Genomic DNA, 23,473 nt, shown 5'->3' with positions numbered 1-23,473 from the left:
ATATTCAGTCCTCTAGGAACATGGTCTTTCATGCCTTCAGGGGGCAGTGTTTTCTCCTTAAACAGGGTAAGAAACCGGTGTGGTGTAAGCTACCATAGACTTCACAATGTAAACAGTCGCTGCTGGAATGAACATGTTTAGTAAAAGTCGAGGATTTCGAGGCTTCCAAACGACTTAAACTCCAGACACACTGCAGATGTTGGTCGTATGTATCAATTTAAAACACCCACCCGCCGCCCGTACCTGTAACGTTAGCTAAATTGTCGGTTGGAAAGCACTACTTTAAATCTTGGCTAGCTAACGTTAACAGGATAGCTAGCTAATGTTACACATCAGTGGCTCCTTGTTGTCCTTAGAAATTAACCAAGGTCTAACGTTATAAATATGATTAAGTGTTTGTCAAAAGAAGTTCAGGGTAAGCTTCGGTCTGGAATAGCAATATTTTCATTACAGCAGTGTGTTGAAGAGCTTATTCTGAACAGTATTGATGCTAGTGCAACATGCGTGGGTGTGAGGGTGGACATCGAAGCCTTCAAAGTGCAGGTTATAGACAATGGCTCAGGGATGGACATAGAGGATATGGAGTCTGTCGGAAACAGATACTTCACAAGCAAATGCAGTTCTTTAGAGGACCTAGATAATCTCAAATTCTATGGATTCAGAGGAGAAGCTGTTGCCAGTATTGCTAATCTCGCCATGCTGGTGGAGATATCATCCAGGACCAAAATGTCTGTGAAGACTCATGTGAAAGTCTTCAAGGATGGTAAAGGCTTGGACGTGTTTGAGGCTGAGACTACCCGCCCATCTGCAGGGACGACTGTTGTTATTTGTAACTTCTTCCACAACATGCCAGTGAGGAGAAACAGGATGGATAGCGTGCTGGAGTTTGAACGGATCAGGCAGAGAGTGGAGGCCATTTCACTCATTCACCCCTCTGTCTCTTTCACACTGAAGAATGACTGCACAGGGACCATGGTGGTGCAGCTCCCCAAAGCCCGAAACACTTACTACAGGTTTGTTCAGATCCATGGTTTAGGTAGGGCCCAAAAGCTTGGGGAAATCAACCACTCCCATGCACAGTTTGAACTAAGCGGTTATGTAGGACGGGAAGGCCACTACAACAACACCTTACAGTTCCTCTATGTGAATGACAGGCTACTTCTCAAAACCCGCATCCACAAGCTGCTGAACCTTCTCCTACGCAAAGTAGGCAGTTCAAGTCGGCAGAATGACAGCCCTGGTACACCTCCTGCCACTAGGAGCCCAAAGCAGAGAAGAGGAGCCGAGCTACATGCAATGTATGTCATCAATATCATGTGCCACTACTCTGAGTATGACATATGCCTTGAGCCCGCCAAGACCCTGATTGAATTCAAAGACTGGGAAAGTATTCTGTTCTGCATAGAAGAGGCGGTGAAAGCATTCCTGACAAGAGAGAACTTGGTGAGTGAAATCTCCCCAGAGGATATCCAGGACTACATTTGTAAGAATGTGTTTAGTGGCCAAACAGCTAGCACAGACGGAGTTAAGGACTCCATTGGCAAAGGTGTCCAAACACACATGGAGGGTGTTACCCTGGAATGTAATGTTGGAAAGACCCTTGCATCTGAACTTGTTCATCGACGGCAGATAGAAGACTCTGACAAGATGAAAAGTGTTTATCAGACATGTAATGGAGTTGAATCAGAGCAGGGTGACAGAGTAGGAAAACTAAGGGACAAGGAGGTCCTTACGGGTTTTGAACAGGAACAAGAGTATAATACCACAAACCCACAATGTCGACCAAGCTCAGTAGATACAGACCAAGGTCTACAGTATGATTCAATTACAGATTCATCCGTTAAAGACTCAGAGTCTTACAAGGAAGTTACGAAAGAGAATGAAAGCAATGCACATCTGAAATCTGCTATTTCTTGTCCTGAATCATCTCAGCATAGTCTTATCTTCAAGACAAAGGAAGAACATCTGAAAATGAGTATAGAAGAAGGAACAGAGATGAAGGATAATGCAAGAGAGCATGTATCCCTCTCAAGATGCACTGTGAGAGCACCATGTACTCTCACTCAGGGAATCCAGTCAGAGATGGGCACTATCAAACAGACACTTCCTCAACCACAGGATACAGAACTGAATCCAGGTGGACACAGAAAAATCTTTCTATCACATCCATACATTCATAGCAGTTTACCCTCTCAGAAATGTCTCTCCCACCAGAGTAGAAAAGGGCTAGCGTTAGAATCTAGAGAGAAACTTGCAACAAAACGAAAATGGCCTATGGTGGAAGGCCCAGGCCATCTTCACGTTTACAACAGAGAAAGTAAGGACCTTCCCACTGGCATCCCTTCAAAGATTTCTACGTTCAAGTCATGTCAAAAGCTGGCTTTATATAAAGAGGTTGGATCTCTGGACAGGTTCAGAAGAATATACGGGAAGCTTACCGAATCCAATCCAGTTCCTGTCGACGTTAATAGCAATTATTTAGCAATTGATGCCACAGCTTCCCAGACCGAACACTTGGTTATGAATGCCAAGGCTGTTTTGCCCTATCTTGAAGCGGATCAAGAAAGGGATGTCACAGAGTCACGTCTGGATCTGATGAAAGACCACAAAAGCCCGTTAACACTCTCCATGTTCACCAAACTCAAATCTCTCTCAGCTCGGAGCAGTGAAATATCTTTGGCTACCAAACTCTCTCATTTAAAACACCAAAGGACAGGGGTTGCAACCAGTGCATTTGTACATCCTCCAGAGACCACTTCAAATGAGGATATATGTCCCCAGGACACTGTAGAAAACAATGCTATTCTAGACATCAATAATGGAGAACAACACAATAACACTGGCCGGAATCGTGACTTCATCCCGGGCTGCAGTACAAATCCTCTGCCAGATGAAAAGGAAGCGAACAATGTCACAGCATCATGTGATTGGCTGCATCACTATGACGACGCTGTGGGGAAGCTGGTCTACATCAACAAAGTGACAGGACTCAGTAAATATGAAGCACCCTCTGCTGAAGAGACACAAGTGTCTTGCACGTCAGATGTCACCAACATGGCAATCAGTGTCATCTCCAAAAAAGGTAAGAACTTTTCATGTGTTTATCATATCTGTCTAACGCCTACTTTTAAAGTTTAGACCATTATATTGTTTGGATCAAGTTTGACAGTAGCAAGCTATGTATGAAAAGTATATTTAAGGATGTATGTTTGACTATGAGTGTTTGTGTTAGTGTTTACTACCTTGCTTTCCTTCCTTCCCCTGCAGGGATTGAGTACAGGTGTTACCCATTTCAAATGGATCTAGTCTTGCCCTTCCTTCCCAAATCCAAATCAGGGAGAGTTTTTAGTTCAGGGCCTGACAATAGAGGTACAATGGAGGTTTCTGGCAAAAATGTAGATCAGAATACTGCGGTAGACTAATGTGTGTGTATTATTAATTTGGATAAAAGCGTCTGCTAAATGGCATATATATTGACCTATTTTTTATATTCTTGTGTAATCTTATTATTTTTATTTTTTATTGAAGATGACATTCAGGACTCTAATTCACTGTCCTCCCTGTACTCTGAGTGGACTAACCCTGTGTTTGCACGACCTCCTATGGTAAGCCAAATTCTCTCATTTCACTCCAGAATGTACAAATACGGTAAACTACCTGCCTCAGTCCAGAAATGAAATACAATTACATGATTTAGGAACTTTATTTTCACATGTAAAAATTGTGGGTTGTCTTGACTTCCCTTTAAAGAACATTATTGCTTATTTCAACAACCCATGACTTGCCAGGTTGGTGTGGACATATCAAGTGTGCAAGCTGAAGGACTGGCTGTGAAGATCCATAACATCCTCTTTCCATACCGCTTCTCCAAGGACATGATTCACTCAATGAAGGCAAATATCTCATTACCCTTTGATTCATATGATAGTGTGTTGATACAGTGGCTTTATTTCCCACCATGAAGTGATTTCTAACACTAGCTAAATATTTCTCTCTTACCTTCTAGGTTATTCATCAAGTGGATAAGAAGTTTCTTGCATGTCTTATCAACACCCAAGACCAAGAACCTGCGGCCTGCAGCGAAACTGATGGTACAGAGAGAGAGTGTCAGTTTAAACAGTTTTCCAGAGTTAAGTCATCCATTTTTCTTTCTAATTGATCACACCTTTTGAATTTCAGGGAACCTTTTAGTGTTAGTGGATCAACACGCTGCGCATGAGAGAGTTCGTCTTGAGAATCTAGTTGCAGGTAAGACCACCCCACCCTGAAGTGGATGCTATGCAGTTATAAAGACAATGCTAGTAATTACAATGTAGTAATTACAGCATTACCAAGTAGGAATACGAGCAATTGGTGTAAAGTGTAACCGCCCATTCTGTTATGTATGCAATGATGCAGATTCGTACGAGGATGATCCAGAGACACCGGGGGAGAGACGGCTATGCTCATCCACTGTAGCCCCACCACTGGAGGTCAGCGTGACAGAGGAGGAGCTGAGGCTGCTCAGGTAAGCAGGTAACCCCCTTCTGATGACCGGGTGGCGAATCGCATCTCTGCATGTCTGGCAGACATATCAGTGTGGATGACGGATCAACACCTCAAGCTGAACTTCGGCAAGACGGAGCTGCTCTTCCTCCCGGGGAAGGACTGCCCGTTCCATGATCTCGCCATCACGGTTGACAACTCCATTGTGTCCTCCTCCCAGAGCGCTAAGAACCTTGGCGTGATCCTGGACAACAAACTGTCGTTCTCAACTAACATCAAGGCGGTGGCCCGTTCCTGTAGGTTCATGCTCTACAACATCCGCAGAGTGTGCCTCACACAGGAAGCGGCGCAGGTCCTAATCCAGGCACTTGTCATCTCCCGTCTGGATTACTGCAACTCGCTGTTGGCTGGGCTCCCTGCCTGTGCCATTAAACCCCTACAACTCATCCAGAACGCCGCAGCCCGTCTAGTGTTCAACCTTCCCAAGTTTTCTCACGTCACCCCGCTCCTCCGCTCTCTCCACTGGCTTCCAGTTGAAGCTCGCATCCGCTACAAGACCATGGTGCTTGCCTACGGAGCTGTGAGGGGAACGGCACCTCAGTACCTCCAGGCTCTGATCAGGCCCTACACCCAAATAAGGGCACTGCGTTCATCCACCTCTGGCCTGCTCGCCTCCCTACCACTGAGGAAGTACAGTTCCCGCTCAGCTCAGTCAAAACTGTTCGCTGCTCTGGCTCCCCAATGGTGGAACAAACTCCCTCACGACGCCAGGACAGCGGAGTCAATCACCACCTTCCGGAGACACCTGAAACCCCACCTCTTTAAGGAATACCTAGGATAGGATAAAGTAATCCTTCTCACCCCCCCCCCCTTAAAATATTTAGATGCACTATTGTAAAGTGGTTGTTCCATTGGATGTCATAAGGTGAATGCACCAATTTGTAAGTCGCTCTGGATAAGAGCGTCTGCTAAATGACTTAAATGTAAATGTAAGCGCTTGGCTGCCTCTAAGACAAGCGGTCAGAGGAACTGTGTTGACCATCCAAACGAGATGTAGTGAATGTGTGGTTGGTTTTCCCAGCTGTTAAGTGGAGACAATTGTCTCAACCACTTAATTAGGAGTGAGGGTTTATAGTGGTGGTGGCACAGCTTCTGCTCTGATGATATGGATTAGGGGGTGTTCCTTTCGACAGGTCCTGCCGGCCATCCTTGAGGGGCCTGGGTCTGGACATGCAGTTCTCGCAGATAGGAGATCCCCAGGTCCTGGTGGGGAAGGTGCCAATGTGTTTCACAGAGAAGGAGAGCAATGAACTCCGCCGGGGGAGACGTTCTATCATCAAGCCCATAGTGGAGGTGAGAATTATACCACCTCAGCAAAATGATTATACCCTGTAATATTTCGTTATTGATTCAATTATCACCTCATTCCTATTCATTTCCACCTCATGCAACTGCCCTCCAGGAGTACCTTCAAGAGCAGATTGAGGTGAGGATGAGTGCTCTGTGTTTTCCATGCCGTCTTGTTTGAAAGAACAATGAATATTGTCAAATAATGTGTGTGAGTTCATTTCTATTGATCTGTTTTGTGTGTTATTCCTTTCATCTCAGTTACTGCGTTCAACTGGCAGAGTGCGAGGGACATTGCCTCTTACGGTACTTAAAGTCCTCGCCTCCCTTGCATGTCATGGTGAGTTATTTTCTAATTCAGTGGTCATACTGTACTTTTTTATACGTTTCTCATTAGTGTCATGGCCCAAACAGGTGCAATCAAATTCAATGACTGCCTGAGTAAGGAGGAGTGTTGCAGCCTGGTAGGCGCTCTATCTTCATGCCAGCTGCCCTTCCAGTGTGCCCATGGCCGCCCATCCATCGCCCCGCTGGTAGACGTCCTTCACTTGAATGACCAAGAGGTACCACTATAGGCATGCACGGATCAGCTTAAAAGGAAAGCTCCACCCAAAGAAATGTGGGTATTTGTTGATATATTTCCAAAATGTTTTGCATGTCAGCAATCAAGTTTAAGACAACTTTTAAAATAGGTGGTATGCTGTATTTTGAAAGTTAATCTTCAACTTGGTTGCTGACATGCAAAACATTTCAGGACTATAATCAATGGAGTAATGAAACATACCAAAACAGTTTTTGGGTGGAATTTTACTTGAACTGTTTAATTTGTAATTCGGGTCCCCTTTAGCTAGACCCCATTCCTGGGGTCCAACACATTACAAATCAATACTTCAAACATGTCACTACATATAAACAAAATACAAATGAGTCTTGCTCCCCAATCCGAATTTGCTAAACAATATTCTTGTTTTTCACAGGAACCACCTAGACCAAACCTCAGAAAACTGAGAAGAATGTACAAAGCCTGGGAACTTTATGGAAATAGATAAGTGTGCCAACATTGTCAAATGATAAAAGATTCATTTAAAAACAGGATTTCCCTCATTTAATGAGACATTTATTGTAATTACTGGTCTTTTAATGCCATATAGTCTTTATAGCTATATGAAAGACACCCAGAGTGAAAGCCTTCTTAATCAAAAACACAACCATGTACCTGACATACTGGGGACACTATTTTTTTGCATAACAATAGCTGAATGTGTGATGGGAGGCTTTGTGCACTCACAAAAAGTGTGTTTATTTTCATGCAATATTGCATGAATAAATCTCAAACCAATGTATCCATGTATTTCTAATCAAAACAGTGCCTGAGATGAGGCTAATAAAAAACTGAAGTTGCCAGAAGACTGAAATAAATTAAAATTGTATAGGGGGGCTACTACCCAACTTTCTCTCTCACAAATTGCACACCATTTCCCCAAACGTCCTCAACATGGTCCCCGCTTCGTAGATGGCTTTACTCAATCAGTTTCTTCGCCTTGAAGAAACGCCGTAGGTAGAAGACCTGCCACGTTGCCAGCCCAATTAGACAGCACATGGAGAAGATACTGAAGTACAAGACACGTATGTTGGTGGATTCTGCAATGTGAGGAAAAATCCATTTAACCAAGTAACGTGTCGGTTTAAATAAACTACGGTTTTACTATTTTCACAAGACCAGGAAAAAAAGATTGAGAAACATGAAAGACACTGAACATTTTCTGGTTGAGTGAAAGCATGGACCGAAAATGTTGCTTTGCACCCGTTTGTTTTTTTCCATATAGCACTTACCATTTGTGTCCCTCATTTCCTCTTCACGCTTCTTCATGTAGGCAAAGTCATTCACAATGGACTCCGACAAGTCTTCGAGGCGTCTCAGTTCAACTTCTAGGGGCTTTAGCTTCTCAACTTTTGCAATCTGAAAAGAGCAGAAGAATTCAAGTTGAACATGAGTATTCTCTTCCACCGAAACATTGCACCATTCAGAATAAAGCCCCGATTGACCACTGGATGTCCTTAGTCACATTTAATAGTGTAGGAAATGATGTGAAAATGTATGACATTTGTATTGCGGAGTGGATAGAGCTGTGGGAGCATGCTTTCAGAAATGTAGTTGAGAGAAAGTTAGTCTTAGGGTGTCTTTACACTCGGTCCCCTTTCAGGCAATTTTTTGTTAATTTTTGTGCAGTGTGAACATTTGAAATGAACTCAGAACCCTCAAGAGCCCCTGAACTGAACTGAGACCATCTCGAGAGGTGGTCTGGTTTGGTTCGCTTTAAGGCAATGTGAACAGAAGGCTCCCCAGGGTCGCTTGTCATTATTTCCAGACCATACACTATATAGACTACTGCAACACTGTTTCCCACTGCTATAACCCCTCACATTGGTGCCACAAAAGAGATGTTCAGATTCGGAGGGGAAAAAAAACATGCTGTTTTTGGATATTGATTAGCAATTGTCAAGGATGCACAGACATTAAAATGTGTGTGGAGTTTTGTACAGACACAATATTCAGATTATTTGTTTGCAATACAAGATCTATAGGCTAAGAGATTCATGAATTGTTTATTTGAAAGTGGGGCTTGAATAATGTGAGAAGACAGATTCAGTGAATCAATGCTAGCTGTTGGTGTACAATTTACAGTTCTATTTATTATGTTAACAATAATACTTACATGTTAAATTACAATTATCATCAGAAGTTAATAGTAACTAAATACAATCTATTAGTGTCAAATGTGAGTAGGTACACTACCAATCAGAAGTTGACACCTACTCATTCCAGGGTTTTTATTTGTACTATTCTACATTCTAGAATAGTGAAGCCATCAAAATGTTATGTTATGATAAAATATGGAATTGTGTAGTAATCAAAATATATTTTGAGATTCTTCCAAGTAGTCACCCTTTGCACACTCTCAACCAGCTTCATAAGGAATGCTTTTCCAACAGTCTTGAATGAGTTCCCATACATGCTGAGCACTTGTGGCTGATTTTCCTTCACTCTATAGTCCAACTCTTCCCAAACCATCTCAATTGGGTTGGCGTCAGGTGATTGGAGGCCAGGTCATCTGATGCAGCACTCCATCACTCTCCTACTTGGTCAAATAGCAATTACACAGCCTGGAGGTGTGTTTTGGGTCATTGTCCGGTTGACAAACAAATTATAGTCCCACTAAGCGCAAACCAGATGGGATAGCGTATCGTTGCAGAATGCTGTGGTAGCCATGCTGGTTAAGTGTGCCTTGAATTATAAATCACTGACAGTGTCACCGGCAAAGCACCATCACCCCACCTCCATGCTTCACGTTGGGAACCACATGTGGAGATCATCCGTTCACTTACTCTGAGTCTCACAAAGACACAATTTGGACAGATTTCCACCGGTCTAATGTCCATTGCTCATGTTTCTTGGCCCAAGCAAGTCTCTTCTTATTGGTGTCTTTTAGTAGCGATTTCTTTGCAGCAATTTGACCATGAAGGCCTAATGCACGCAGTCACCTTTGAACAGTTGTGTCTGTTACATGAACTCTGAAGTTTTTATTTGGGCTGCAATTTCTGGAGGCTGGTAACTAATGAACTTATCTTCTGCAGCAGAGGTAACTCTGGGTCTTACTTTCCTGTGGCGGCCCTCATGAGACAGTTTCATCATAGCACTTCATGGTTGACTGACCATATCTTAAAGTAATGATGGACTATCATTTCTCTTTGTTGGTTGAGCTGCTCTTGCCATAATATGGACTTGGCATTTCAAACGCATTAAGGTAAGAAATTACACAAATTCACTTATGAAAAAGCACAGCTGTTAATTGAAATGCATTCCAGGTGACTACCTCATGAAGCTGGTTGAGAGAATGCCAAGAGTGTGCAAAGCTGTCAAGGCTAAAGAGTGGCTACTTTGTAGACTAAATATATATGGATTTGTTTAACACTTTGGTTACTGTACGATTCCTTTTGTTATTTCATAGTTTTGATGGCTTCACTATTCTAGAATGTAGAAAATAGTAAAAAATACAAATCCTGGCATGAGTAGGTGTGTCCAAACTTGAGACTGGTACTGTACATCGTTCTGATGGAATGGTTTATACTGCAGTTTGGGTTTTTACAGAGTGCATTTGGAGTTCATGTTCAAAGGTATTGGTTCCTTAACATAGCAAAGAGAACTCGGACCACAAAATAGAATAGGTGTAAACTAGCAAAAGAGTTGAGTCCTCATTCAAAGGCAAGGGCAGTGTGAATACAAAGAACTGAGTTCTTTGGCTTTTTATTTTACTTTTTAAAACTCCAGTGTTCACTTTTAGAGGACTGTGAAAGGAACCTTAACCATCATTGACATTATACATATATTTTTTCTTGTTGACTCATGGTCACACCAAATCTGATCCAGATGGACCTGGAGAAAGGCTGATGAGCAGTTGGTACTTACCTCTTCATAATTCTTTGCCTCCACACCATGCTTCATGTCTAAATTGACCAGCTGGTCTGTGACCCTCCCAGTACCTAGACCCCAAAATGAAAAGACTTATTGTACAGGGGCCAAACATTCCAGGAAATGACTATTCCCTGCTTCTAAATCCTGCCCAGTCTACTTTGGCTTAATCATATATTCTCTTAACCCTTGAAGCAAGGCTTGACATTAACTTTTTTAGCCACTTGTCTCCATCCAAATAAAATTAAAATAAAAGACTACACATTTGGCTCGCATGCTACGGGATGGATGAGAGGAATCGTGACATTGGCAAAAGATACTTCGGATATTAAAAAATATTTGTCTCCACTATTTCACGCTGTGACACGAAAGATGTGTAGTGGCCTAGGCCTATCTGTGTGTGCCTAAGCGTGCAGCTGGAGCGAGTGACAGTCAATGAGCCGAGCTGGCTGTGCGTCTTGTGATTGGTTGTAAATCATGGGCTGCAGAGCAACTCTGCTGTCCTCAGCAGGGGCGTAGGCCTAGGTGGGCGCAATCAGATTGAGCACCTGTTCCAAACTGGACATTGTCTTTTTACCTAAGCACAGTAGCCTACTTGAAAGAGCGCACCAGAATTGAGTACAGACACCTCAAATGGTTGACTGCTGGAGTTCCTGCACCTCCTATACAATATTAGCTCAAAAAAATATATAGGAGTTCTTGCACCTAAATATAAAATGATACCGGGACCCAAAATGAGTACTGGTACCTATTTCAGTCAAGCACTGGCCTGAACATGCATACACCATCAGGTGGAATTCATACAAAGCAGTAGGGAGGGGTTGGGAAAACTAAAGGGATATTGATATTAATAATACATTATTTGGCAGATGCCTTTCAGGACACTCAAGGACGTTATACATAAATCAATTGTATTTAGGCCAATGTAATGCTTGATTATTTACTGGGGGAAAAACCTAATGAAATGTTAATTATATTCAATTCAGTTCATCAATTTCTAAACAATGGGCAGGTTCTGGCACATCACTTAAATAAGGTATCTTATTTTCAATACATTTGTAAATGTAAACCTGTTTTCACTTTGTCATTATTGGGTAGTGTGTGTAGATTGAGGGAAAAATAAATGTAATCCATTTTAAAATAAGGCTAACATGAAATGGTTTGTTTGCGATCAATTCCATAAAGGTATTAGGTAAGCTTTCAAGATGAGTGCCAAAATTGTGTACCAGAATTTTTTGGGCTGGCCCTGCCATCAACAGATTTGCCTACACCACTGGTCCATTATAAACTGATTTGCATTTTTTGCCTCATCCTTCCCTCTTATTAAGCCTAGGCTACTACAGTTGAAGTTGGAAGTTAACATACACTTAGGTTGGAGTCAAACTGTTTTTTCAACCACTCCACAAATTTCTTGTTAACAAACTATAGTTTCGGCAAGTCGGTTAGGACATTACTTTGTGCATGACAAGTCAATTTTTCCAACAATTGTTTACAGACAGATTATTTAACTTATTCATTATATCACAATTCCAGTGGGTCCGAAGTTTACACTAAGTTGACTGTGCCTTTAAACAGCTTGGAAAATTCCATAAAATTGTGTCATGGCTTTAGAAGCTTCTGATAGGCTAATTGACATAATTTGAGTCAATTGGAGGTGTACCTGGGGATGTATTTCAAGGCCTACCTTCAAACTCAGTGCCTCTTTGCTTGACATCATGGGAAAATCAAAAGAAATCAGCCAAGAACTCAGAAAAAAAAGTTGTAGACCTCCACAAGTATGGTTCATGGGAGCCACGTTCATCTCTACAAACAATAGTACGCAAGTATAAACACCATGGGACCACGCAGCAGTCATACCGCTCAGGAAGGAGATGTGTTCTGTCTCCTAGAGATGAACGTACTTGGTGGGAAAATTGCAAATCAATCCCAGAACAGCAAAGGACCCTGTGAAGATGCTGGAGGAAACAGGTACAAAAGTATCTATATCCACAGTAAAAACGAGTCCTATGTCAACATAACCTGAAAGGCCGCTTAGCAAGGAGGAAGCCACTGCTCCAAAACTGCTATGAAAAAGCCAGACTACGGTTTGCAACTGCACATGGGGACAACGATCGTAGTTTTTGGAGAACTGTCCTCTGGTCTGATGAAACAAAAATAGAACTGTTTGGTCATAATGACCATCGTTATGATGAGGGAAAAGCGGGATGCTTGCAAGCCGAAGAACACCATAAACAATTTAAAGGCAATGCTACCAAGTACAAATTGAGTGTATGTTAACTTCTGACCCACTGAGAATATGATGAAAGAAAAAGATTAAATAAATCATACTATTATTGACATTTCACATTAAAATAAAAAGGGGTGATCTTAACTGACCTAAGACAGAATTTTTTACTAGGATTAAATGTCAGGAATTGTGAAAAACTGAGTTTAAATGTTGTTGGCTAAGGTGTATGTAAACTTCCGACTTCAACTGTATATGCATTGTAGGTAGATTGCACAATGCTAGAATAATATGGAAATAGGTCAAGGCCAACTACGCATAATTTTTCATAAACTTTCCTCAGCTCATTCCATTTTTACATTGTTGTATTGTTTGCTCAATTTCACTTCTTGCGGCCTGAAATATTTCTCCTTAAAAATACATCTGAATGAGAATAGCATAGATTACGACTTTCATAATTATTCCAATTTAAAAGCGGCAACTTTAGGACATTAAACACTATTGGAATAGTTTGAAAAATACACTTCATAACTTTGTCTTAATACTTATGATATTTCAGTTAGTAGGATTAAGCTTTTGGATGTTTTGGTTTGCAACGTCAAGAAGGGATTTTTATTTCCAGTCTCGCATGCATCATTCCTGTCTTACAATGCTTTGCTCAACTAAGGTTTGTTGAAATTTCTCATTAGATATGTATATCTTGCTATTGTTTTGAAAAGAAAGCCATATTTCAGACTTTTTTTGGCCAGTCTGATATATATCTTTTTCTTTGCAACTCTGCCTAGAAGGCCAGCATGCCGGAGTCGCCTCTTCACTGTTGACGTTGAGACTGGTGTTTTGCAGGTATTATTTAATGAAGTTACCAGTTGAGGACGTTTCTCAAACTAGACACTGATGTACTTGTCCTCTTGCTCAGTTGTGCACCGGGGCCTCCCACTCTTTCTATTCTGGTTAGAGACCGTTTGTGCTGTTCTGTGAAGGGAGTAGGTCACTGCATTGTACGAGATCTTCAGTTTCTTAGCAATTTCTCACATGGAATAGCATTCATTTCTCAAAACAAGAATAGAGTTTCAGAAGAAAGTTGTTTGTTTCTGGCCATTTTGAGCCTGTAATCGAACCCACAAATCCTGATGCTCCAGATACTCAACTAGTCTAAAGAAGGCCAGTTTTATTGCTTCTTTAAATCAGAACAGTTTTCAGCTGTGCTAACAATTGCAAAAGGGTTTTCTAATGATCAATTACCCTTTTAAAATGAGAAACTTGGGATTAGCTAATACAATGTGCCATTGGAACACATGAGTGATGGTTGCTGATCATGGGCTTCTGTATGCCTATGTAGATATTCCATTCAAAATCAGCTGTTTCCAGCTACAATAGTCATTACAATGTACAGTCGTGGCCATTGTTCTGCCTCTGTTGACCATGGTTACCTGCAAGGAAACATGTGCTGTCATCATTGCTTTGCAAAAAAAGTGCTTCACAGGCAACGGTATTGCTGCCAGGAAGATTCCCCCGAAATCAACCATTTATCAGATCATCAAGAACTTAAAGGAGAGCGGTTCAATTGTTGTGAAGAAGGCTCCAGGGCGCCCAAGAAAGTCCAGCAAGAGCCAGGACCATCTCCTAAAGTTGATTCAGCTGTGGGATCAGGGCACCACCAGTACAGAGCTTGCTCAGGAATGGCAGCAGGCAGGTGTGAGTGCATCTGCACGCACAGTGAGGCAAAGAATTTTGGAGGATGGCCTGGTGTCAAGAAGGGCAGAAAAGAAGCCACTTCTCTCCAGGAAAAACATCAGGGACATACTGATATTCTGCAAAAGGTACAGGGATTGGACTGCTGAGGACTGGGGTAAAGTCATTTTCTCTGATGAATCCGCATTCCGATTGTCTGGGGCATCCGGAATAAAGCTTGTCCGGAGAAGACAAGGGGAGTGCTACCATCAGTCCTGTGTCATGCCAACAGTAAAGCATCCTGAGACCATTCATGTGTGTGTGTGGGGTTGCTTCTCAGCCAAGGGAGGGGGCTCACTCACAATTTTGCCTAAGAACACAGCCATGAATAAAGAATGGTACCAACATCTTCCGAGACCAACTTCTCCCAACCATCCAGGAACAGTTTGACGAACAATGCCTTTTCCAGCATGACGGAGCACATTGCCATAAGGCAAAGGTGATAAAGTGACTCAGGGAACAAAACATCGATATTTGGGGTCCATGGTAGAGGTCGACCGATTATGATTTTTTAACGCCGATACCTATTATTGGAGGCCCAAAAAAGCCGATACCGATTAATCGGCCGATTTAAAATATTTATTTTTTTACTACTAACCATTACAACAATACTGAATGAACACTTATTTTAACATAATATAATACATCAATAAATAATGCAAAAACAAAGGTGTTGGAGAAAGTAAAAGTGCAATATGTGCCATGTAAGAAAGCTAACGTTTAAGTTCCTTGCTCAGAACATGAGAACATATGAAAGCTGGTGGTTCCTTTTAACATGAGTCTTCAATATTCCCAAGTAATAAGTTTTAGGTTGTAGTTATTATAGGAATTATAGGACTATTTCCCTCTATACCATTTGTATTTCATTAACCTTTGACTATTGGATGTTCTTTTTCTTATAGGCACTTTAGTATTGCCAGTGTAACAGTATAGCTTCCGTCCCTCTCCTCGCTCCTCCCTGGGCTCGAACCAGGAACACAATGACAACAGCCACCCTCGAAGCACAAAGGCCCTTGCAGAGCAAGGGGAACAACCACTCCAAGTCTCAGAGTGACGTTTGAAACGCTATTAGCGCGCACCCCGCTAACTAGCTAGCCATTTCACTTCGGTTACACCAGCCTCATCTCGGGAGTTGATAGGCTTGAAGTCATAAACAGGGCAATGCTTGACGCACAACACTTACCTTGGCTTACTGCATTCGTGTAACAGGCAGTCTCCTCATGGAGTGCAACGAGGGGCAGGTGGTTATAGCGTTGGACTAGTTAACTGTAAAGTTGCAAGATTGGGTCCCCCGAGCTGACAAGGTGAAAATCTGTCAAATCTGCCCCTGAACGAGGCACTTAACCCACCGTTCGTTCTTAGGCCGTCATTGAAAATAAGAATGGGTTCTTAACGGACTTGCCTAGTTAAATAAAGATTAAATAAAGGTGTAAAGAAAAAGAAAAATCGGCGTCCAAAAATACTGATTACAGATTGTTATGATAACTTGAAATCGGCCCTAATTAAATCGGTCATTCCGATTAATCGGTTGACCTCAAGTCCATGGCCAGGAAACTCCCCAGACCTTAATCCCTTTGAGAACTTGTGGTCAATCCTCAAGAGGCAGCTGGATAAACAAAAACCCACAAATTCTGACAAACTTTGCATTGATTATGCAAGAATGGGCTGCCATCAGTCAGGATGTGGCCCAGAAGTTAAGTTAATTGACAGCATGCCAGGGCGGATTGCAGAGGTCTTGAAAAAGAAGGGACAACACTGCAAATAATTACTTCTTGCATCAACTTCATGTAATTGTTAATAAAAAAGCCTTTGACACTTATGAAATGCTTGTAATTATATTCCATAGTAACATCTGACAAAAATATCTAGACACTGAAGCAGCAAACTTTGTGGAAATTAATATTTGTGTCATTCTCAAAACTTTTGGCCACGACTATTTCTGATCCATTTTTTCAAAAACAAGGACATTTCTAAGTGACCCCAAACGTTTGAACGATAGTGTGTATATATATATATACAGTGAGGCAAAAAAGTATTTAGTCAGCCACCAATTGTGCAAGTTCTCCCACTTAAGATGAGAGAGTCCTGTAATTTTCATCATAGGTACACTTCAACTATGACAGACAAAATGAGAAGAAAAAAAATCCAGAAAATTACATTGTAGGATTTTTTATGAATTTGTTTGCAAATTATGGTGGAAAATAAGTATTTGGTCAATAACAGTTTATCAATACTTTTATATACCCTTTGTTGGCAATGACAGAGGTCAAACGTTTTCTGTAAGTCTTCACAAGGTTTTCACACACTGTTGCTGGTATTATGGCCCATTCCTCTATGCAAGATCTCCTCTAGAGCAGTGATGTTTTGGGGCTGTTGCTGGGAAACACGGACTTTCAACTCCCTCCAAAGATTTTCTATGGGGTTGAGATCTGGAGACTGGCTAGGCCACTCCAGGACCTTGAAATGCTTCTTACGAAGCCACTCCTTTGTTGCCTGGGCGGTGTGTTTGGGATCATTGTCATGCTGAAAGACCCAGCCACGTTTCATCTTCAAAGCCCTTGCTGATTGAAGGAGGTTCTCACTCAAAATCTCACGATAAATGGCCCCATTCATTCTTTCCTTTACACGGATCAGTCGTCCTGGTCCCTTTGCAGAAAAACATCCCCAAAGCATGATGTTTCCAGCCCCATGCTTCACAGTAGGTATGGTGTTCTTTGGATGCAACTTAGCATTCTTTGTCCTCCAAACACAACGAGTTGAGTTTTTACCAAAAAGTTATATTTTGGTTTCATCTGACCATATGACATTCTCCCAATCTTCTTCTGGATCATCCAAATGCTCTCTAGCAAACTTCAGACGGGCCTGGACATGTACTGGCTTAAGCAGGGGGACACGTCTGGCACTGCAGGATTTGAGTCCCTGGCGGCGTTGTGTGTTACTGATGGTAGGCTTTGTTACTTTGGTCCCAGCTCTCTGCAGGTCATTCACTAGGTCCCCCCGTGTGGTTCTGGGATTTTTGCTCACCGTTCTTGTGATCATTTTGACTCCACGGGGTGAGATTGCGTGGAGCCCCAGATCGAGGGAGATTATCAGTGGTCTTGTATGTCTTCCATTTCCTAATAATTGCTCCCACAGTTGAATTCTTCAAACCAAGCTGCTTACCTATTGCAGATTCAGTCTTCCCAGCCTGGTGCAGGTCTACAATTTTGTTTCTGGTGTCCTTTGACAGCTCTTTGGTCTTGGCCATAGTAGAGTTTGGAGTGTGACTGTTTGAGGTTGTGGACAGGTGTCTTTTATACTGATAACAAGTTCAAACAGGTGCCATTAATATAGGTAAAAGTGGAGGACAGAGGAGCCTCTTAAAGAAGAAGTTACAGGTCTGTGAGAGCCAGAAATCTTGCATGTTTGTAGGTGACCAAATACTTATTTTCCACCATAATTTGCAAATAAATTCATTAAAAATCCTACAATGTGATTTTCTGGATTTTTTCCCCATTTTGTCTGCCATAGTTGAAGTGTACCTATGATGAAAATTACAGGACTCTCATCTTTTTAAGTGGGAGAACTTGCACAATTGGTGGCTGACTAAATACTTTTTTGCCTCACTGTATATTCTGGGTTGTTTGACTTTTTTTAAACTTACGAGCCTTAAGGTCGAACCCGGCTGGCTTTACACTTAAACGACCCATGCCCATTGCTATGTTTAGAATATATCTGTGACATGGTTAAACATACTCACCTAGGGGGGATTTGCTTTCGAAGCAAACCTCAAACATATCATAGTCCTCTGTTGTAAAGGCAAACTTCCCCTTTGAAGCATCCTCCTTGGAGTACAAGATGTGACCTGATGAATCTGTAATCTGAAATGAAAAATAATTCAAACACATTGTTGGTAGTTTTTTGACCCAGATACAATAGACCTGCATGTTACAAAATAAACTAGCTAGCTACTTGTTAATTTTTATAACATACACTACATGACCAAAAGTATGTAGACACCTGCTCGACAAACATCTCATTCCAAAATCACAGGCATTAATATGCTGCTATAATAGCCTCCCCTCTTCTGGGAAGGTTTTCCACTAGATGTTGGAACAATGCTGCAGGGACTTGCTTCCATTCAGTCATAAGAGCATTACTGAGATTGGGCACAGATGTTGGGCGATTAGGCCTGGCTCGCAGTCTGCGTTCCAATTCATCCCAAAGGTGTTCGATGGGGTTGAGGTCAGGGCTCTGTGCTGGCCAGTCAGTTCTTCCACAATGATCACAAACCAAACCAAACCATTTCTGTGTGGACCTTGCTTTGTACACGGGGGCATTGCCATGCCGCAACAGGAAAGTGCCTTCCCCAAACTGTTGGTTGAACAGAATCATCTAGAATGTAATTGTATGCTGTAGCGTTAATATTTCCCTTCACTGGAACTAAGAGGCCTAGCACAAACCATGAAAAACAACCCCAGACCATTATTCCTCCTCCTCCACTAAACTTAACAGTTGGCACGATGCAGTTGGGCAGGTAGGGTTCTCCTGGCATCCACCGAACCCAGATTTGTCCGTTGGACTGCCAGATGTGGAAGCTCCAGAGAACACGTTTCCACTGCTCCGTTGTCCAATGGTGGTGAGCATTACACCACTCCAGGTTAGTCACTGAGCTCTTCAGTAAGGCCATTATACTGCCAATGTTTGTCTATGGAGATAGCATGGCTATGTGCTCGATGTTATACACTTGTCCTCTCGTAGCTACATAATTAATACTACATTGATATTTTATTCAAGTCTTTTGTCGTACTCTGTTGAACCAAAATGACAGCATTTTATTTAGCCAGCTGTACTGAACCAGTTCGATAGTCCATACATCGTATAGGTTAGCTAGATACCTTTAGCTGTCTAGTCAGATGGCCAGCTAATGCAAACAAACCTGCACAGAGACATTTTCTTTATATGGGTATTGATAGTAGCTAAGTGATGCATATATTCGAGGCTTCCATGTCAAATAGTAACGCTAACACCAACTTGATTCCAAGGATTTGAGACAGTCTAGCTAGCTAGTTTAGCCCTAGCTAGCTATGTTACCTTGAGATTGTTTTTCGCATTTGGTTGTTCGCTAACTTCGTATTCGCCTGTGACCAGCACGTCTTTGTGGATCTCTTCCCGCAAACATTTTCTAAGATTTACCGGTAAATAGAACGTAATCGAAAAGGTCAAATCAAAAAGAACAGTAAAGGTAAGTAATATAAAAAGTCTAGACATACTGTAGCTGGCTGTATGCTACAGTTAGTCGCCACCAAGCTATCTCGATTATATAAATATAGATGCTGCTCAGTTCCGGGTTAAGTCACGTGATCTCTTCGCTTCGCAGTACTTTTTGCAAGTGCAACACGCGGGGTCGTAATGATTTTTAAAGAATCACCATACAGTTTCTACTTAGTTTCCATTTTATTTCCAGTGACATGTATTCCATCGTTTTATTTTAGTAATAATAAGTACTAAATACGTAAATTAAAATACAAATCATGTTCTTCAATGGTTACTGGTCGATCGAGCCGTAATAAGGTTTTTGTTTAAAAAAATAATATGAAGAAAATATTTGATTTCTAGGACATCAGTGTCCTTATATGGAATGCATTCTTTGCGAGATTGGCGTATAATAACTGTCGTTATATTAATGGCGTAGTCTAATATTATACTGTCATTCTATTATGTAATTTAAAATAGCTTTAGAACTAACACAACCAGATTTATCAGTTTTTGTGTGTAGTGGCCTATAATTATCCTGCTGCCTGATAAAACGTATGTAACATTTACAATAATTCTAAGCAGTAACTATTGTGTATATTTCCAATGTCATATAGTGCGCTGTAAACCAATTCATTCAGATAGAGACAACTGCATTATATGGCCATTAAAATGTGCTGTTATTTTCACAAAATCAGTAGAGTCCGTGTGCCTGAATTTATGAATGGGCATGCTACACGCTACCCACTTCTCTCTGGTATTTGTTGGATAAATGCATTTGGAAAAAATACATTATATTTAACTTGGGGGAAATTACACATTTTAGCAACTCAGTCATATGACATTGAGCATTTGGCCGATGTTATTAAAAAATATGCTAAATGTGTGTTTCTTTGTCCTGTGGCTCCCCTCCATATAGATGGTATAGCCTCCGTTCATTCATAAAAGTCTGGCAGACTATAAAAGGAGGGGCTTGCACACGAGTCTATCAGTTACCAGGTAAAAACCTGGAATAGATGCAACTGAAGAAAAACTATATTTGACGAGCAGGCCGATTATTCTATTAGCTGAGGATATTTTAAGACATGTTTCTTAACTCTGAATTCGATTCAATGTCTCGCTGCAGCACAGAATCTCCTGTCGGGGACACCCTGATGTACTATCAGAAGACGCAGGATGACTCTTTTTCCACGTCCTCAGATTCGCCGTCAGAGAGCAGTGCACAGGTATGAATGAATCAAGTGGTGATGTCTGTGATGCAATGATAATAATATTCACACACGATGTCAACGACTATTAATTAAATGTGGGTGACTTTCATCATTTATCATTGTTAATCAATAGTCTATTAACATAAATGTGTGTGAAATCAATAATCGGATATCATTGATTTTATTTATCGAGATTGTCAGCATTTGGGTGGGTAAGTGAGGTACATGATTTTACAATATTATTCATATTTTTGTTATGAATACCTGTTTCCTATTCCAAAATCCAAGAGTGAAATATTGAAAATGCAATAACACGCCTGTGGATGAAAATTGGGTGTATTATTATTGTCAAGTCCTCAGGCCAAATATGTAGCGTATCCATGCAGCGGTTCATTGAGAAAATAAATCCATTCCGGAGACTTCACAGCATCTCTGCGTCAGTGTTGACGTCAGTAGCAATGATAAAGTCAAATATTGGTTCGGGGAGACTATTTTTAGATGGCTAGATATATTTTAAGAAAACCCATACATAGTTCATACATGCTATGACAATACAGCATAAAGTCACAGACATCCCCAATACAAATGGGGTAATTACCTTATGTCTCTGTCATTAGAATAACATGTTTTTAGAATGACTGACTTGTTGTGCAGTAAAACAATTAAGGAAATTGTGATAAAAATCATTAGTGGTAAATTATTAATAACTGTGATAATATATAACTTTGCAGGAGCTCTGCCCAGACATGGATATACCAGCCACTTCATTTGTTCCAACAGTGACTGCAATTTCCACTACCCCAGATTTTCAGTGGATGGTCCAGCCGACTATTATAACATCTGTCTCCCCATCTCTGGGTAGCAAGCAAGCCAATGACGTGCAGAGCTCTCACCAGGCAACACCCAAAGTGGGCGGGAGCAGGGGAAAAAACACTGGCAGAAAGGGGAAAATCGAACAGGTTGGTTAGCGCTTTTCAGATTGCAAATCAAATGAAACACATTCACTTGTGTGAACATCTAAATCAATCTTAATTGCCAACAGTGCAGCAGCATTGCATGCTCCCCAAGAGCAGTGTATTTGGCTGTGTGCCGAGCTCAGGCAGTTCATTTATATTCAGGTCACAGTGAGTCTGCAACAACGGTCTATTTTTAGACGCATTGCAGAGAAAGATGCTTTTGCTACTGTAGAAAGGGGGAACTGGCAATGGAAGTCTGAGATTAGGAGATTAAATGGCCAGATTATTCAAGGTGCAAGTGTTTTTCTCTGAATCTCACAGCTATCTCCAGAGGAAGAAGAGAAGAAGAGGGTGAGGAGAGAGAGGAATAAAATGGCTGCAGCCAAGTGTCGCAACAGACGGAGGGAACTCACTGATACACTGCAAGCTGTAAGTTAACCCTTGGACATCATGCTAATCACAGTACCATCATTTTAAATAGTAATCTATAGTTATGATTGTTTACATTTCCTGTGTTCCTCATGTTGTTTTTTTCCAAAGGAGACTGATCAGCTGGAGGAAGACAAAACAGCTCTGCAGATTGAGATAGCCAATCTCCTCAAAGAGAAAGAGAGACTCGAAATTGTCCTCGCTACTCATAACCCTGTGTGCCAAATTGCAGAAGACCTGGACTCCATCTTCTTGGAGACCAGTGGGTCTCCTGAGCTGCCCCCCAGCCCAGAGGGGAGTAAGCTCCATGAGGACAGTGCCCAGGAAGCCCCCTCGCTCCAGGACATGGACATTCCCAGTGACCCATCCACAGCCATCTCTGGGAACTCCAACATCCTACTCTGTGCCAGTGCTGAAGTAAACATCTGCGACCTTGAGCCCTCTTTGGACATGAAGGAGGGGCTCCTGGACAATCTGCTGCCCAGCATGGAGGAGAAAGTCCCTACAGAGACTGCCCGCTCTGTACCAGACATTGACCTGAGCAGTTCCCTTGGGGTTACGGACTGGGAAACCCTGTACAAATCTGTGTCTAACGACCTAGAGCCTCTGAGCACTCCTATTGTGACCTCGACCCCCACCTGTAGCAGCTACTTGACCATTTTCACATTCTCCTGTCCCGAGCTCGACTCCTTTGGAGAGGGGTTTGACGGTCGCAAAAGTGGAGTGGGCAAGGCTGAATCTGTTGATATCCTCAAGTCTCCAACCCTGTTGGCCTTATAATGTAAGCAGAGGGAGTTGATTGGTGGATCACTGCAGTTGGTATCCCCAGTTGTAATACGATATCAGAGACTTGCTGTGGTGTCAGCACATCGGTTTGAGGATTACATCAATGAAATGTGTTACTTGACTAAGCAAGTATAAACTTCTTCCAGATACAATTGATGTAGCTAAAAGCACGGCTATACATTTTACAGATGGGGATAAAGTATGTTCTGGTTTTAACGCATGCCGAGGAATTCCAAATAATGTTCATATGTGTTTGATCTGGTAAACTGTATTGTGGAATTGACTGTATGGTTTTGTGCTTCAATGGGAATAGTATATCAATAGCAATGAATGTTGTGTTAATAATAGTAAACATCCATGTTCAGTACTCACATAGATACCTCAATGTCATCCACTGTGATTTGACCTCATTGTTACAATGTTTAGAGTTTTCCATGAAAACATCCAGTGCTATAAATATCAAGATGTAATTTATGATGATTTATTTTTTTACCTCAGATTTGGACTTGTTTGTCAAATAAAAAAAGTTAATGAGCATTGATTGCTTATTGATAAATATTCACATTAAATATTCATTCAAAGTGATTTTGGGTCTCTG

At 41.6% G+C, this 23,473-nt stretch overlaps 3 protein-coding genes across 7 annotated transcripts; 2 read left to right on the top strand and 1 right to left on the bottom strand.

Annotated features, from left to right (window-relative positions):
• Window positions 1-88: 88 nt before the first annotated feature.
• On the top strand, window positions 89-7,551 carry mlh3 (mutL homolog 3 (E. coli)). Of its 2 annotated transcripts, XM_046366853.1 has the most exons (12): window positions 89-3,082; window positions 3,268-3,369; window positions 3,529-3,605; window positions 3,789-3,893; window positions 4,007-4,091; window positions 4,180-4,248; window positions 4,399-4,507; window positions 5,679-5,838; window positions 5,948-5,971; window positions 6,094-6,172; window positions 6,247-6,395; window positions 6,810-7,551. In XM_046366853.1, exons 1-12 carry the CDS (start codon window positions 385-387, stop codon window positions 6,879-6,881), a joined length of 3,729 nt encoding a protein of 1,242 aa, XP_046222809.1. In that variant the 5' UTR covers window positions 89-384; the 3' UTR covers window positions 6,882-7,551. The 2 variants fall into 2 exon arrangements, with proteins under 2 accessions (XP_046222809.1, XP_046222810.1); XM_046366854.1 differs by lacking the exon at window positions 3,268-3,369.
• On the bottom strand, window positions 6,923-19,592 carry LOC124046465 (transmembrane emp24 domain-containing protein 10-like). The gene is made up of 5 exons (XM_046366859.1): window positions 19,332-19,592; window positions 17,998-18,118; window positions 10,301-10,374; window positions 7,666-7,792; window positions 6,923-7,473 (listed from the first exon to the last, which is right to left on the bottom strand). The coding sequence occupies exons 1-5, from the start codon at window positions 19,506-19,508 to the stop codon at window positions 7,352-7,354; spliced, it is 621 nt and encodes a 206-aa protein (XP_046222815.1). The 5' UTR covers window positions 19,509-19,592; the 3' UTR covers window positions 6,923-7,351.
• LOC124046464 (proto-oncogene c-Fos-like) lies at window positions 9,622-23,451 on the top strand. Of its 4 annotated transcripts, XM_046366856.1 has the most exons (5): window positions 9,622-9,638; window positions 20,620-20,719; window positions 21,436-21,663; window positions 21,982-22,089; window positions 22,201-23,451. In XM_046366856.1, the coding sequence occupies exons 2-5, from the start codon at window positions 20,648-20,650 to the stop codon at window positions 22,867-22,869; spliced, it is 1,077 nt and encodes a 358-aa protein (XP_046222812.1). In that variant the 5' UTR covers window positions 9,622-9,638; window positions 20,620-20,647; the 3' UTR covers window positions 22,870-23,451. The 4 variants fall into 4 exon arrangements, with proteins under 4 accessions (XP_046222812.1, XP_046222811.1, XP_046222813.1 ...); XM_046366855.1 differs by lacking the exon at window positions 9,622-9,638 and having other exon boundaries at window positions 20,188-20,719; XM_046366857.1 differs by lacking the exon at window positions 9,622-9,638 and having other exon boundaries at window positions 20,190-20,719; window positions 21,567-21,663.
• Window positions 23,452-23,473: the final 22 nt, after the last annotated feature.

This window comes from Oncorhynchus gorbuscha, linkage group LG10, assembly GCF_021184085.1.
Source record: "Oncorhynchus gorbuscha isolate QuinsamMale2020 ecotype Even-year linkage group LG10, OgorEven_v1.0, whole genome shotgun sequence".
NCBI classification, from domain to species: domain Eukaryota; kingdom Metazoa; phylum Chordata; class Actinopteri; order Salmoniformes; family Salmonidae; genus Oncorhynchus; species Oncorhynchus gorbuscha.
Note: the sequence above shows the minus strand (reverse complement) of the source record. Positions and strands in the feature narration are given on the sequence as shown.

Excerpts from the sequence above, each read along its gene's own strand:
- mlh3 (XM_046366853.1), top strand. The coding sequence starts at position 385 with ATGATTAAGTGTTTGTCAAAAGAAGTTCAGGGTAAGCTTCGGTCTGGA. Across the intron at positions 3,083-3,267 it reads CAGTGTCATCTCCAAAAAAG|GGATTGAGTACAGGTGTTAC; the intron begins GTAAGAACTTTT and ends CTTCCCCTGCAG. Across the intron at positions 3,606-3,788 it reads TGTTTGCACGACCTCCTATG|GTTGGTGTGGACATATCAAG; the intron begins GTAAGCCAAATT and ends ATGACTTGCCAG.
- LOC124046465 (XM_046366859.1), bottom strand. The coding sequence starts at position 19,508 with ATGTCTAGACTTTTTATATTACTTACCTTTACTGTTCTTTTTGATTTG. Across the intron at positions 18,119-19,331 it reads ATGCGAAAAACAATCTCAAG|ATTACAGATTCATCAGGTCA; the intron begins GTAACATAGCTA and ends TTTTCATTTCAG. Across the intron at positions 7,793-10,300 it reads AGGCAAAGAATTATGAAGAG|ATTGCAAAAGTTGAGAAGCT; the intron begins GTAAGTACCAAC and ends TGCTCTTTTCAG.
- LOC124046464 (XM_046366855.1), top strand. The coding sequence starts at position 20,579 with ATGTTTCTTAACTCTGAATTCGATTCAATGTCTCGCTGCAGCACAGAA. Across the intron at positions 20,720-21,435 it reads CGTCAGAGAGCAGTGCACAG|GAGCTCTGCCCAGACATGGA; the intron begins GTATGAATGAAT and ends ATAACTTTGCAG. Across the intron at positions 21,664-21,981 it reads GAAAGGGGAAAATCGAACAG|CTATCTCCAGAGGAAGAAGA; the intron begins GTTGGTTAGCGC and ends TGAATCTCACAG.